Below are 15030 nucleotides of genomic sequence, written 5' to 3'. Positions count from 1 at the left end.
GTCCGCGGATTTATCCGTGGATAACGGATTTATCCGGCCCATGAAGTGCTCTATGGAACAGTTCGCTCCAATGCGCGGCATTTGTTCTCGGCCACCCACGAAAACAGCCATCTGTCTCCGTGATCCGTAATTCGTGCAGAGCTCCATGGAGGACTGCATTAAATTGTTCTCAGAGTGTCCGTATTGTGACATAGTCCTTCGGAGCGCCGTAGAGTGTAGCGTGTTCAGTCTACACAGCTGCCGCACAAACAGCTTTCAGATCGTGACGTCAGTGGCCGAATGGCAGCACGACATGACAGCGTTCGTGAGTCGGCGAACAGAGTCGTGAAACTAGGGGGCGGGATTTCTAAAGTGAGAAAGTGGCAGCTTTGATTGCGAACGTTAACCTTTGGAGCATTGTGCAACTTCGGCGGGACGGCGGAGCCCCACCCTCTCTCAACCGAAATTCAGCGCAGTCAGATTGATTCATGGTACTCTGGCATCAAGGAAAGTAATGTCCAAATGCGTCAGATTGCAGACATAATTTGCAATGAGTTTCTGACGACGACGACACTTCCACTGTCCAATTTCAGGCGAGCGCATCACGAAATATGGCTGAGCGAAAGACATCAGCCCGAGGAGCCTCTCTGAGTAAGGGGCCATTGTCAGTCGTGGATCACGTCTCAAACCACTGGTTCGCTACGTTATTTCCGTGTTTCAGTTTAATATTACATTTCATTGTGGCTGGAACGAGAGAAGTACTCGGGTTTCCGAGAAGGGAGTCGGGATGACGATGAGCCTGCCTGGTGCACTCGTCAAGCCATGGCAGAGAGGAATCCAGCAGCTGACGAGGGATTTCTTAAATAGCACAAAAAATGGTCGAAGTAGGCCACGAGGATGGAATTCGTCGCAATAGGGATTCCCTGCCAAGTCGAGAAAATAAAATTAAACCAGGATAATTAATAATGTGACGGGTCGTTCGCTGTGTATAAAAAGCTGGTGTGACAAACATAACTCAGCCGGGAGGCGAATTACTCGTGTCCGACCTCTCTTTGAAGCGACCCGGTCTGGCAGGCGCAGCGGAGTGTATAAATTCGCGGCTGTCTCCCGCCTGTCCCTGTGACGGACGCCCGGAATCACTCGCCACCCTGACGCCATTCACTCCTGTGTTCCCTCTCAACTGCAGGGACCTCCAGCAGCTTGGAACCCGACCCTTATCTGACACATGTGTGTGCTCTCTGGGCCGGTGTGCCATGGGGCCTGTCTGACAGAAGGGGAGGGTGCTGTGCATTGGAAAACGTTGCAGCAGCTTGGAGCCCATCCCTCTCACGCAAATGTGTGTCATGTGGTCTGGTGTATTTTTTTGGGGGAGGTCTCGCAGTGAAAGAGAAGAGGAGAATGGTACGGAGCTGCTTGGATGTTGTCTGTACTGGCAGTGTGCAACACTCTGCTGATATTGATCCCAAAACCAACCAAAGCCCTCCACAGTCCTCAGCATGCGGCTCGTCTAGCGCAGGACAAAGAGAAGGCCGACTTCAAAAGAGAGCCTCATCAGCTGATAATGTCGTCAGATTCCCGCCGTCGCACTAATTAGAAGTGAAAAATACCCAGAAAGTCGCAAAATGTGCCGACTGTTTTTCAAACTTCCAACAAGAGCGCCGTAATGCAATTAAGGACGTACCGCTTTTGAAGGAAGAAAGAAGCACGTGATGAAACCACATTTTGCCAGAGAATGACGGTATTCATTACTGAATATATGCACCCCTTATCGTCGCGCGTGGGAGTCGCCGCTCCCCAGAGGCTCCCTTATCAGGGGTTATAACAAATCGGCATCGATTTCGGTCGGCGTGACCCGCCGCCGTGTAATCTCAGGGGTGTAAACCGTCTGATTTATCTGACCGGGCGCCATTACGGGCTCGGGGTGGGCGGGGGCGGCCGGACACGGCTGCCCCAGCTCCGGGACAGAGCTGCCTCAGCTCCGGTACAGAGCTGCCTCATGTCGGCAGCAGTCCGGGGCAGCTCTCCCGCAGCTCGCCCACTGCGCCGGACTGTCGGCTGTCGGCCGGCGCCTCAGTGTCGATACCGACTGTCCAGCGGGGGGGGGGGGGATTGGGGAGGACCGTTCACGCACGGTGACCACCGCTCCAACACCTGGGGCGGCTAATTTCGTTAAGCACTGGCTGTGATGTGATGAAATATGCATGCGCTGGGCCCGGGCACATCCGCGGCCGAGCGTCAGTTTCATTACGGCTGATTAGACCGGCTGTATACAGTTGCGGCGCAGTGCGCCACCGAACGCCACGCCCGGCCGCGCGCGGAAAAACCGCCCCCTGACCTATGGCCCGTCAGCAGGCGGGCACCTATACGAGGCCCGGCTCGAATTAGTGCACGGCTGTAATCAGCGCACTTCAAATTACCAAAGTGCGCCTAAAAAGGACGGAGGGTTTATGTGTGCGACCTGACGTAGGTATTTGAAATACCAGGAGGCTCTGATGAAAGAGAACGATCAGGGCAATGTCAGAGATTGTAACTTCAGGCATACAGTGACCTCCAGGGCCCTGAAACGTCCGCTCGCGTTGTCCTAAACCACAAAACGGTCCAGCTGAGTTCAATAGCCCCTGGCCCGTTTCTTTCTAAGGCGGCGGGCGGGCGCGGACCTGGCCGGCCTGACCCCGCCTCAGTCCGGAGCGGCACAAAGCGTGACCTTCGACACCAGATTCCTGCTTACAAATCGGCCGTGCGCGGGCAGGTCCGAGCGGTTCGCGTCGCTCGATCCCGGCTGAACCGCTCCGGTATCAGGGCGTTAGGACCGGCCCGGAGACCAACTGGGACCAATGAGGGACCACCGAGGACCGTCGGGGACCGCTGAGGACCGGGTGCCGTCAATGGGCGCCTCGGACGCGCTTTGTGCTCGAGAAATGGGCCGGCGACGGTGTTTGTCGAAGCGCGAACCGGCCGGCCGGTGTGCCCCGGTAGAGAAGAGCCGCACGGTGTGGAAATCTGTGTGTGTTGGGGCTGAGAGGAGCCACCGCTCTGAAGGTGGTGAGTCCAGGGGCCAGGGCTGCCCTTCCGGCACACTCAACATTCCATAAGCGGTTGATGGAGAATGGAACGAACTGAACTGACAACCTAAGATCCACAAGCATATTCATTTGTAACTATCTAGCAAGCCTTACTACTCTTAAATACGTAATTATCGAATAATAACCAACGACCGATATTTTTGCCATAGGTTTCAAAAAAGAAAATTATCACAGCGAAAGTAAAAAAAGGTCCGTTTTCTCTCCTTTGAACAAGAACCCACAATAAACCTGACATAGGTATCAGCACCACGCTGTGTCTCGACAGCGTTTGCGTGTAAACCTATCCAGAGCGACAGTCTTCTGTCGGAAACCGCGCGCGTCCCACTCATCTTGCGCTGCAGCGGCGGCGGTGCGGCGTCTGGCGGCGCACGGGAGACGAGCGCGGCGCGCCCCCGTTTGTCGTCAGTGATGGAGTATCGCCGGCGGCACCAGCTGGTGCGCACGTGCCCCCCCCCCCCCCCCCCCCCGACACCCATCCCCCCGGTCCTCGAGTCGGCAGTCACAGGAGCGACATCAAGACGGCTTTGAGGCGCTCCGTTTCTCCCCAGCAGAGCCAGTCGCCGTCACCGTCACACAGCGCGGCCACCGGCGGCGTCACGGGCGCGCCGCATGCGTCACGAAGCTGTCAGATGCGCACCGATAGCGTCACGCATCACGCGTCTCGCGTCATCGCCGCGGTGTAACAACAGCGCGTGATAGGATCGGGCGTGCCTGCTGACGACTGGAGCCGCCGGCGCCGGCGAATTAATTCCAGCCGACTAACAACAAATAAACGCATGGTAATGCTCGCCGGACGCGGCGGCGGCATGGGAGATGGTATCTGTCCGGCGCGGCGGCTTGCGGCGGCGGCGGCGGAGGGTTTTGGGCGGAGGCGGCGGCGGTGGCGGCGGGATACCGCGTGCGGGTTGGAGCGGCGAGGCGGCGGCTCGGCTCGGGTCGGGCCCGTCCCAGCCACGCCGGTACGAAGTGGAGTGGATACGAGTAGAGTGGAGTGGAGTGTGGAGAGGTGGGATGTGGAGGGTGCTCGGTGGGCCGCTCACCGGCGACGGATGGGATGGGTACAGCCACGACGCGCCGGGGCGCCATTCCAGGTCGGGGTAAGAGCGCGCCGGTATCCGAGGGGCGGGATGGGCCGGAGGCGATGAGAGAGAGAGAGAGAGAGAGAGAGAGAGAGAGAGAGAGAGAGAGAGAGAGGGGAGAGAAGAGAGCATGAGTAGGGAGGAATGGATAAGGGGTAGACGTTGCGATCTTTTCACATACCTACCAGCCAGCACTATAAGTCACCCAACCAATGGCCATCTGACAATGTGTGTACTGAAGTGCACAGAAGTCAGAAACATTAATCGATACGGCGCTAAGGTATTGAGACAGTTGACTCGACTGCTGACTCAGGTGAGACAAGCCGAAAGAATGTGTGCCTCGACGTTTCTCAAAGTGCTCGGTCGAACCGTTCACATCAGTGACCACCTCTAACATCAGTGACCACCTCTAACTGCCTGTGTGATGGACAGAATATCAACACCTCCAGACGGTGAAAAGTTCTCCCCTGAGTACTGTGACAGCGGGCTGACGAGAACAGACACTGCTGACGTAACTGCTCCACTGTGGAAGTTAGCGGCGGTGGACACTGGACAGCCCCCACAGCGGCACAGAGGTTCGACAGCCGGCCTCGCATACCAAAACACGGCGGCGGCATGTCGGTCGGTCCACCGCGACAGGCGGTACTTGAATTCAGGACGAAAAAACACTCGGTAATGACAACACATTTCCTGTGGACGTCACCCGACTTGCAGAACGCTCCTGTCCGGCCGAGTCCTTCCCATGGCCCCATGTCCGCCAGCATACGAGTATGACGGTATATGGAGCGAGCGTTCCCCGTTCGTTTGGTGGTCCCGTATGTCCGCGGCCCTAGACGTGAAAGACCGGCTGGGAGTGGGCTACACACAGCAGACCGTACCGGGGGACTGTGGCGGCAGTCACCCTCTCCACGGAGGGCCGCGCCTTTCCCCATCGGTTCGTCTGTTGGTCTACCCCTGCCGTCGCCGGAAGCTCTGGAAACGAGCACCGAGGGAGACGGAGCGACCGGCATCCGGCGCCGAACCCGACCCATGGGGTGCCGCCCCGTGGAGAGAGAAGGGAAGGGAAGGAGGGAAGGTGAGAGGGAGAGAGCCTGGGGTGTGAGCGTCGCTGCGTCACGACCGCCACAAAAATATGTCCCGAATACCGCAGAGCCTACTCTTTACCCCTTGGACGGCCTCATACACTACTCAAACTAAATCTGTGACGGCAAGTGTAAATGTTTTCGTTTGGGTGTAACTTTGTGTCACACGATTCCCTTACGACCGTCCCTCTTTCCAAAACAAACATGCATGACATTTTAACGGCATGTCCCGAACAATTAAATGAATCTAAATGGCATGTCTGCGCCAATTTACCGTCTTTCACACACGCTAATTGTTTTACTCTTCTCGTTACGAGCGAGCGAGCGCAGCGAGCGAAGTGAGTCTTTTCAATATAACGGAAAAATCTCAGTATGAGCGGCCCGGCCCGGCCCGGCCCGGCCCGGCCCGGCCTGTAACGCTTTTGAGAGGCTTATATCTCAGCAACCGCTGGACCGATTGGCCTGCGGTCTTTTTTGTTGGGTAGCCCCATCCCTTCTACCCCGTAATTGACTACTTTTGATACATCTCAGTGACCGTCGTGGCACGTGCCACGTGAAAAGTCAAGGGTGTTCAAGCTGTTTTGCAAAAGTAGTGATTTTGAGAGGCTCATATATCAGCAGCCGCTTGGGCGATTGACTTGCGGTAATTTTTGTAGGGTAGCTGCATCCCTTCTACCAAAGGTCGGATGCTCTTCATCTATGTGAGTGACCCCCACTGCACGTGCAAAATACAACAATAAGAGGTGCCAAATTTGTTCCCATTTCAGTAACTCGGTAATTACTGGGGCGATTTCGCTGAAACTTGGCATACAGGTAGGCAACCACCAGGCAATGCATTCCCATGTGTTGCGGTTAGGGTGCTACTGCACGTGCGCACGTGCAGGGGGCATTTCCAGATCTCGAGAACGGCTGGGCCGATTGCGCTCAAATTTGGTACACGGTTGGGGACCGGTTAGTAGGGTGCCGTGCAAAAGTCATTTTGGACCCCGTTTGCACGTGCGCACGTGCAGAATGCCGCTTCCAAATCTCAGGAACGGCTGGGCCGATTGCGTTCAAATTTGGTACACCGCTAGCGACCGGTTAGAAGGGTGCTTTGCACAAGCCCGTTGGAAGTACCCTCTCGCCCTTCTGCACGTGCAGGGCTCACTCTCTCGCTCGCTCGTCCTTCGCCCAAAAGGCGTTTTACTGGTATGTATCTCGGAGTAGGTATGTCCTTTGTCCGGGGAGGGGACTGACGGCGCCTGGTTCCTAATGACGTCACCGTGCCTGTCACGCCATCTTCAGCACAGTAGCGGTCAGCGTAGTGTTTTTAGCCGGCCGAACCAGTTTTGTGACACGCCAGCACGCCTCCACAGCGGGTCAACCCGTCCGATTTCGATCGCGACATCACTGGACATGACGACGGGACGGGTCGGCCGCGGGCGGAACCACGCCGACGGAGAGCGCGGGAACACAGCGGAGCATGGAGAGCACGGAACACGGCGGGGATGGAGCACGGGAAAAAGGAACACGACAGCCTGCTCGTGAACCGCGGCGCAGTGATTTAGCCTGTGAGTGTGGAGGTTCAGTAAGCCACTCAGCTGAGGTGATATATTCGCCCAGATTCAGTGATGCATCCAGCATACAGTATGCACTGATGTGTGATGATCTCCAGATCTTCGGCGTGATGATCTGGTCTGTAATCCTGGGATTCCCATTGCCGAGGTGCTATGATTCAGGTCTTGTAGGATCCACCGTGATCTGTCCCCAGTCTGAGCCGCCGTGATCCGTCGCTGCGAGTCTCAGTGATCCGTGATCCCGCCGTGGTTCAACGACAGCCCGGTGCGTGACCCGTCTATCAGCAGGCTGTCACGGTTGGTCACACTGCGGGTCCACCGAACCGTGGACAATGGCCTTGCCGCAGCAGCCGGCCGCAAACGGTGGCAATCAGCGCACCAATGACTCTGCGGTCGGGGGTGGCGCCGGCGGCAGGGCCCAGGGAAGGACCCAGACAGGACGTCGCGACCTGGCGGGGCCCAGGGAAGGACCCTGAGAGGACGTCTCGACCCTGCAAAACCGCCGCCGTCGTCAGTGGACGGGCCGGAAGGGCACTAAATGAAACTACCGCCCTGTGTACAGAATGAACAGAGGTAATTTCTCTGTAAATTGGCTGCAGGAAGTCAAGATAATTAGTCGTGCATTCAGTTGCATGCAGGAGGGCAAACCGTCTACACAATCAGGGTCTTCCATCAGTGTGTGTGTGTGTGTGTGTGTGTGTGTGTGTGTGTGTGTGGCACCGGTGTGGAGTCTGAACGGGACCGACCGGCGAGGGACGCGGTCCCAGCTGGAGGCGAGGAATACCTGGCGCATTCCTCTGCTCTGGTGAGAGGTGGAGGAGGGCGAGAGAGGACGGAGCCTAGGGAGAATGGGAAAGAGGGAGATGTGGGATGAGAAGCGAGCGCCACGCTACCCCAGTGATGTGAACCAGAGCCGGTACTGGTGATTGTGGGACAAGCATTGTAGCCAATCGGCTTGTATCGACCATACAACAGTGAGTGGCGAGTACCTACTGGTAACCGGTGACTGTTATATTAGACCTCCCTGCCCCTCAGCACTCACCACTACCCGCCCGCCCGCAGTGCATTCAGAACAGCCGCACTCAGACCTCCCCTCTGTCCGACGACCGACCTCCGGTTGGGCCGGTAAAAAACGAGCCCCCGCGGCGCACGCAAGACCCGCATTACCATCAGAGGCAGCTGGGAAGAAACCGTAATCGAGTCCCGTCGTCCGCCGGCCGGGCCGGTAGGCTGCAGGCTGGGCGGTCCGCTCGCTTCATCCAGACGCCCCAGAAAGGTACGCCATCCCTCTCAGGTCTACACGAACTCGCGGTGCAGTCGGCTGCGCTCCGTGCCCCGTTCGCTCGGCGCAATTTCCGCTCAATCAGGGCGTCGGCCGCGACGATCGTTTGGCGTCGTCTGGGAGCCGTCGGTGTCGACGAACGCCGTCGGTCGACCGGAACCGGTGGTTCCCCGCGCCCAGCGCCGCGCCGGGAGGGTCGACGCGCTGCTTGGTTACATAAATGACGCGGCACGCATTGTGGCTCCGCGGTTACGGGGAAATAGAGATTTTCTGGGTGGTGACCGGTTCTGTGGTTTGTCGAATGCAGCAGTAGTAGCAACTAAGCATTGATGATCTGTCTTGCTGTCTTTTCTGTCTCCCCTTCCGTCTGGCTTGCTGTATATCGTTCTTTCTCTCTCCCTTAGGGTGAATCTTCCTTCCCTTAGGTACGCTCCCGTCCCGTCTCTCCCCCGTATGTAGTCCTCCATCATCAGCTGACTAACTCCATCAGCTGACCGTCCGGGGCGGCGGAGGCGGCCCTCCCTCCCCTCCCCTCGCTGACGTGTTGACCCAGGCTCCCGGCCGACCAGGGGGGGGGGGGTTGCCCGCATCCCCCTAACCGGCACGCGCCGCCGCCTGCCACCTGGCCCCCGACACAGGGGGGGGGGGGTTGAAGGGCAGACGGTCGGGTGCACGGTGGGGTTCATGGGCAAAACTCAGTCCGGCTGCACTTCGGAACGCACCTAACGAGGGAGGGAGATGATAGAATTTGCAATATGCATATACGGTAGGCCGATATTCGGATCTGCGTAAGTGGATCATGAATAAAATAGTTCTATCGATGTATTTTGCGAGGCTTTATGTAACGAACGAGGCTTTATGATTCAAGTTTAACAGTTGTCTCCGAAAATGGATTTTACTGATGGTCCATCCGACGAAAATGTCCTCTTTCTACTCATCCCGATGATGGACCACACTGGTGCCGCAGCCGGCTCCCATCACAACACCCCATCTCAGGTGACGTCATGACATCCGGTGACGTCACCGGTCGGGCGGCGGCGGCGGCGGAGGTCGCCGGTGGTAGCCCGCCCGGTCCCCGAGACCGTCTCCATGTGTCTATGGGCCTGTTCCAGCGCCTCCAGAAACCTCCAGAAAGCTCCAGAAAGCTCTAGAATCCTCCAGAGAGCGTTCCAGCGCCTCCAGAAAGCTCCAGAAAGCTCTCGCCAAAGCTCCAGAAACCTCCAGTAGCCTCCAGAGAGTTGAGAGGTCCAAATTTCTCTGGAGGCTCTGGTCTACAATTATGGTGCACATGTGACAATCACGAATGTAAACAAAGGACATTTGACTGATTATTTTACAACTTGAATGTAAAGAAAATTACATTGCTATAATTTTATTTATCTTTTTAACTAAAATTGAAAACATATTTTGCGTTTCAAGAGAGAATAATCGTCATTCTTTTGGTATCTATGACGCCAATCTCCAGAAATCTCCAGATTGCGTTCCAGCGCCTCCAGTAAAACCTCTGGTAGAGCCTCCAGTCAAGAATTTCTTCTGGAGGCGCTGGAACAGGCCCTATGTGTACCGCGAACACGCCGGGGACGTGTTACTGCGCCCTCAGCAGCGGTCCTGGTGGTTTGTTTATGTAGAGAGGTGTCGTCGTGATGCGATTGGGTGTCCTGAGAGAGTGACGCGTGTGACGGTGACGGGGTGACGTGAGTGACGGTGATGGCGAGATATAGGTGACGAGTGATTCGATAACGGATCAAGATTAATGCAAGCTGGTGATTATACAAACAATTTATCCGGTATTGAGTTGTGAACCCCTTTGAATGGCGATGCAGGAGCACTACATGGAAGATAACCTTTCTCTCAAGACTTAATTGCTGTCTTTCCAGCTGCCTTTTGCTCGTGCATGTCAGATTGTCGGGAATGCCATGACGGGTAATCCTTTGTCTCGGCCCAGCAAACATTTTTTCATGCCAATTATCGCTCCTCGAACTGACTTCCGGAGACACTGACACCGACTTCATATATCTAAACACCAGGTGAGGCTGACCCGAGTTTACCAGCTGCCGCCTGACACCAATGAAGGGTGACCGCCCCCTCTAACCCCTGCGGCACCCCTGAACGGGAGGGTGCCAGTTTCGGTCCAGCTGCCGCGTCTCGACCGGTGTGGTGGCAGCTCCCCATTGAGAGAGCGGAGACGGACGGGAGGTGGCGGCTCGCTCCCCTTTACCGGCAGCTGCACGGTCCGACCAGCCGGCTTACCGCTGTCCTCCCTCCCTCGAGCCTCCCGCGGACGTTTGCACCAGGGACCGAACTCCGCGGCTGACTGGGAAGAGGATGGAGCAGCGGAGAGCGCCGAGGACTGGAAAGAGCGCGGAGGACAGCTGAGAGTAGGGGAGGGTGAAACGTGAATGGGCTGACGTGCGGGAGAGAAAGGGTGATCGGGGAAGACTTCTGAGAAAGGCAGAGGAGAGAAAGACAAACACATGCTCCAGGCAAACTGATACCCAGGCGGTTATAATTTATAGCAAAATGTCATGTGCTAACTGGTCCCCTCTAGCAGTTTCCCGGGTCTCAAGCTCCCCACCAAGTCAAATGGCCCTCTCCTCCAGCTGCTGCCCGGCCTCCTCTGAGCTCTGTGTGCCGCCTGGGAACTGGACCGTCCTCCCTTCCCTCCCATCGCCTCCCTGTGTCGTCTGTGTCACCCGCCGCGGCAGTACTGCGGCACACATGGCCACCACGTGGTGTGCGCTGGACGGGACGCTCCAGACCCCCGCTCTGGAACGCAGTTGGCGTGGGAGAGTCGGTATGTGGGTTCACACGCCCGAGAGGGGAGATGGGCCGGCCGAGAGTGGGGAGCGAGGACGGAAGGGGACCGGGGTCTGCTGGAATGGCTGTCGGGGCCAGTGGAGGTATGTTTGGGAATGTGTCGAGGCGCGGAGCGGGCCACAGCGGAACAGCTGGTCCGGTGAGTCGAGGGTGAGCCCACAGCCGGCAGCTGAGAGTAGCTGGTGAGTCAGACAGCTGAGCAACTGCTGAATCTGACAGCTGAGCAGCGAGTGAGTCAGAGTCTCAGGGCTGCAACCTGCAGTATGATCCTGATCGGACCGGCTACTGTGATACTGACTGCCACAGGGGATGAGGTTACTCGGCGGGGGTCGGACGGTGGCACCCAGACTCGTAAACTTGTAAAGGAGCAGTGCGACGCGACAATCCTGCCCAACAGCTGGGCGGAGAGCAGCTTTGGCTTGTGTGTTATTGCGTTCCCTGCTCAGCATTCACGCAGGCATGGGTGTTGGGCATAAAACAGACAAGAGTGTATGTGTGGAGTGAGGTGGAGGTCTGCGGAGCTCAGAATTGGGCGTTTGGCCACGAATAAATAAATGAACACCTCTGGAGAACAGAGCAGGGGCCGACGGACGGGACGGGATAAATAGAAAACAAATGACTGCCGCAGGAATGGAAACGGGAACAAAGAAGCGTGGGAAACAGTGGTGAATATGAACAGAGCGGAGTGAAATGGGGGTTATGAAACGATTTCGTTTCTCACTTACTGCTCGAAAAATATTTAACCTAGGGGCTTGAAATTCTGAAATTTTAGAAACTTTACGGATTAGGTAAGCATCATTCCATCACACAATTTCTCCGACATATCGGCTGACGCATTTACCATTTTACCGTTCTTTTGTGCCTTTACATACAGACTTCTTTGCACCTCTTCCTTCTAGCCCGGACGCCGACCCTGTCCGTTTCCTTCAGCTCCACCAGCTGCCGTCAGCCGCTACCGTGACGGCGTGACGGCGCCGTGACGCCAGCGGCCGGACGTGAGGTATAACGCGGCGCACAATGGAGGCGCGTCACTTGTGCCCGAGGCGGCGGCGGCGGCGGCGGCGGCGGCGGCGGCGGACGCCCCAGGGAGGATGACCAGCAAGGCAGCGGACGCGACTCCACGGCCGTCACAAGGGCGGACCTGACCGCTCGCCGCTCAGAAGGCCGTCTCATAGTCGGTGACCATCGGCTGCAGCGGCCCGGCGACCGTTTTACTCCGTAAGCCAGCCGAAGATGTCCGTCTCCCGGTCCACCCGCCCGCCCCAGTTTAGCGTAGCTCGATCCAGTGGGTGCTTGGGAGCGAGACGGTCATTTGGGGTTAAACTACTGAACTGCTGCCGAGTTTGGTGAAAGATATGATGGAACGGAGGGAGTTGGGAGACCAGAATGTCAAGGTTCCACGCTGTGGGACGTTAAGTTGATAACCGAAGGTATTTATATTTCAACGTCTTCTAAATGCAAGTGTTTCTCATCTCAACATAAAGATATCCATAAATAGCCCTTTCCCTGACCACAATCTCTCCAGCTTAGCGTCCGAAAACAGCCATTACCCAGAGAATCCTCCGAAACTGACAAAAATTCGGCCCTGCATCATGTCCGTGTAACCGGACGCCGCTGAGAAATCCGCCGCTGCAGCCGCACCTGACGGCCGCTCGGTCAGTGCGCGCTGCTCTCCGTGACACCCACTTTCGTCGCGCTGACGGATGGCCCGTCGCTGTCGACGCGTCGCCGACGACGCCGCGGTGTCAGCCGGAGAAACGTCGATACGGCGCCGCCGGGGCCAGTTAAGTGGCGCGCACAGCTGTGTGCTGCCCGGCCAACAAATGACGGAGGGTGGTGGACGCCGCCGCGGCGCGACTTCGGTGTCTGAGAGCAGAAGTGTTACCGGTCCGCCTCTGGCCGGCTGGTTTGGTCTGGTCCGGATATGGTCACGGTCGGTCCCGGTCCTGCCCTCGGTCCGATCTCAATCCAGCTCCCCGGGCGGGAGACGCCGCCGCCCAGGTGACCGTTGTGGGCGGGGGCGGCGGCGGCGGCGCGCCCAGGCCCGTCATTACTGACACTTAGTCACCATCGCCAGCGGCGGCGGCGGCGGCGCCGAGCGGTGCTCAGTGCCCATTGCAGGTCGGCGCGGGCGCCCCCAGGCGCGGGCGTGCCCGTGGCCCGGCGCGGCGGCACTAGGGCTGATTTCGCCGTCGCTCTGTACGGGAAAGTGAGCCGTGCGCGCGGCCGTGGTGGTCCGTTTCTCCCGACCCGGGGGTGGAGGTGAGCGGGCTCGCCGGTCCATATTCGGTCCGGGGAGGAGTGGGGTCGCTCCGAGGGCCCGGCCCACCGTCCCATTCGTCAACGACTGCAGCCAGGGCCGCGTGCAGGCCGGATCGTGAGATAAATCACAGCTCCGAAGGACGAGTAACGCACCAGTGAGAGCAGGATTCGAAGGACTAACGTCTCTTTCGGCACTGTTCCATAACGGCAACACGGAAAGTCAGGAGACGGAAAAGCTCAAGGATGGTTCAATGGTGAGACTTTACAAACATAAGACGCGAGAACAGTAAGCATGATGACAATGTAAAGGCGGTTTCACACAGATCACTGAACCGCAATATCTCCGCGAACTGATCGTACTCACCTGGTGTCGTCTGCCAGCTCAGACCCCCGATGAACATTTTCCTGCCGGAGAGAGAGACGGCCGTCGGTCAGGGACGGTGTAAAACCCCGGCCCAGCAGCCGGCTGCAGGTTCAGATGACATTAGCGATAGTGCCGCTGAGCCCGGCCCGGTCCCACGCCGACTCAGAGGAGCGGCCTCGCCGCGTGGGAGAAAACAGCAGACGAGAAAAGTGCGGGCTGGTTCTGAGGTGACGATCGGTTACTTAGATCATTGAGCTGCACCTCTGCGGTCTACAGGCTGAGAACATACCGCCAGCCAGGCCTTTACTTGAAATTGAACGGGCTGGTGATACGATGAAACACAGTGCAAACGGCTGTTTCGCATTAGCGAGCGAAATGGCACTTGCTGCAAACATGACCTGAGTAAATAAACCGCGGCCAAGAACAGGCCGGTGAGCCATCGGACAAACGGATCGACAAATGAGCTCACACTCGTATAAACTGACTCAAATGGAACATGAGTGGGTGACTGATCGGGTAATCAGGCGCCTCATGAAAACGATAAATTATGTAAACAAACCAATGCGTCATCGGGTGAGGGCGCTTCCCACAGTAACTTTACCACGGGAGTACTCCACGGGCGCGTGGGAGCGCTGCGGTCGCGGTGACACGCCAAGGCACCGGATCAGCTGATCAGTCAGTCACTCCCACATACGTACACAAGTGTGAAGTGGGCGGTGGCGCCTCCCCTCCCCACAGAGGTGCGGTACGGTGGCCAGCCCTCCCACTCACCCGGGGTCGTTGGGCAGCTCGGACGGCGACCCGATCGAGTCCTGGTTGTCCATGGCGACCTCCGGCTAGCTACTACTGACACACGACTCGAGCGACGGCACGACAGCGAGCGACACGGTCCGGCGTTCGGCCACGACTGACCCTCCTCAGCCGACGGCGGCCCGGGCGGCGGGGCGCGCAGCCGTCCGCGCACACCTCCCTGCCCGGCCGCCCGTGATTGGGCTAAATCTCCCCTGCACAGCGCCGCCCCCAGAGACATCTGTTGGCCGAGGAAGAAGTTAGAGTGCCTGGATGGATCAGAGATGAGGTGGTTTTTATGCGTGGGAGGAGCTGGGGGGGGGGGGGTGAGATCGTAGAAGTAGTTTGGTGGTCGTGATTGTGTTAGATGAAATTGTCCCGCCAGTAGAGCGACTTAAGTGTACCATCATCAGTTAGGTAATTGATCACTTATCAGCATGGAAGGCAAAGAGATGATGATCATCAGACGTGGGACGGATCAAGTCCCGAGGTATGGGTCCGGCGTTTAAAATCGGAAAATTGCACCCGTGACCCCTCTTTGTGCCCCTCAGGTCATTAAAGGTCATTAAAGGTCTCCAGCAGTTTTTACCGTAAGTTTTGATGGAGACATGCTAGAGCGATGAAAACACCTCAGACGTGTTCAGCTCGACGATACAGATCGACTGATAATGCAACATGATCTTTTCCGGTTAGCTCATGACCTTGACCTGAGGTCAACTTTTCATAATGATCTTCCA

General features: G+C 57.5%; 1 protein-coding gene across 2 annotated transcripts in view; it reads right to left on the bottom strand.

The window, feature by feature from the left end:
- LOC122365330 (RNA-binding protein Musashi homolog Rbp6-like) overlaps positions 1 to 14488 on the bottom strand; it is a 132345-nt gene extending 117857 nt beyond the window's left edge. Inside the window, exons 1-2 of one of the 2 annotated variants that reach the window (XM_043336465.1) lie at positions 14276 to 14488; positions 13505 to 13545 (exon numbers count right to left, since the gene is read on the bottom strand). In XM_043336465.1, the coding sequence (XP_043192400.1) occupies positions 13505 to 13545; positions 14276 to 14328 (94 nt within the window). In that variant the 5' untranslated portion in view covers positions 14329 to 14488. The remainder of the gene's footprint in view (positions 1 to 13504; positions 13546 to 14275) is intronic. The other variant, XM_043336466.1, reaches the window with a different exon arrangement.
- Positions 14489 to 15030: the final 542 nt, after the last annotated feature.

This window comes from Amphibalanus amphitrite, unplaced genomic scaffold (genome assembly GCF_019059575.1).
Source record: "Amphibalanus amphitrite isolate SeventyFive unplaced genomic scaffold, NRLGWU_Aamphi_draft 000731F_arrow, whole genome shotgun sequence".
Taxonomy (NCBI): domain Eukaryota; kingdom Metazoa; phylum Arthropoda; class Thecostraca; order Balanomorpha; family Balanidae; genus Amphibalanus; species Amphibalanus amphitrite.
Note: the sequence above shows the minus strand (reverse complement) of the source record. Positions and strands in the feature narration are given on the sequence as shown.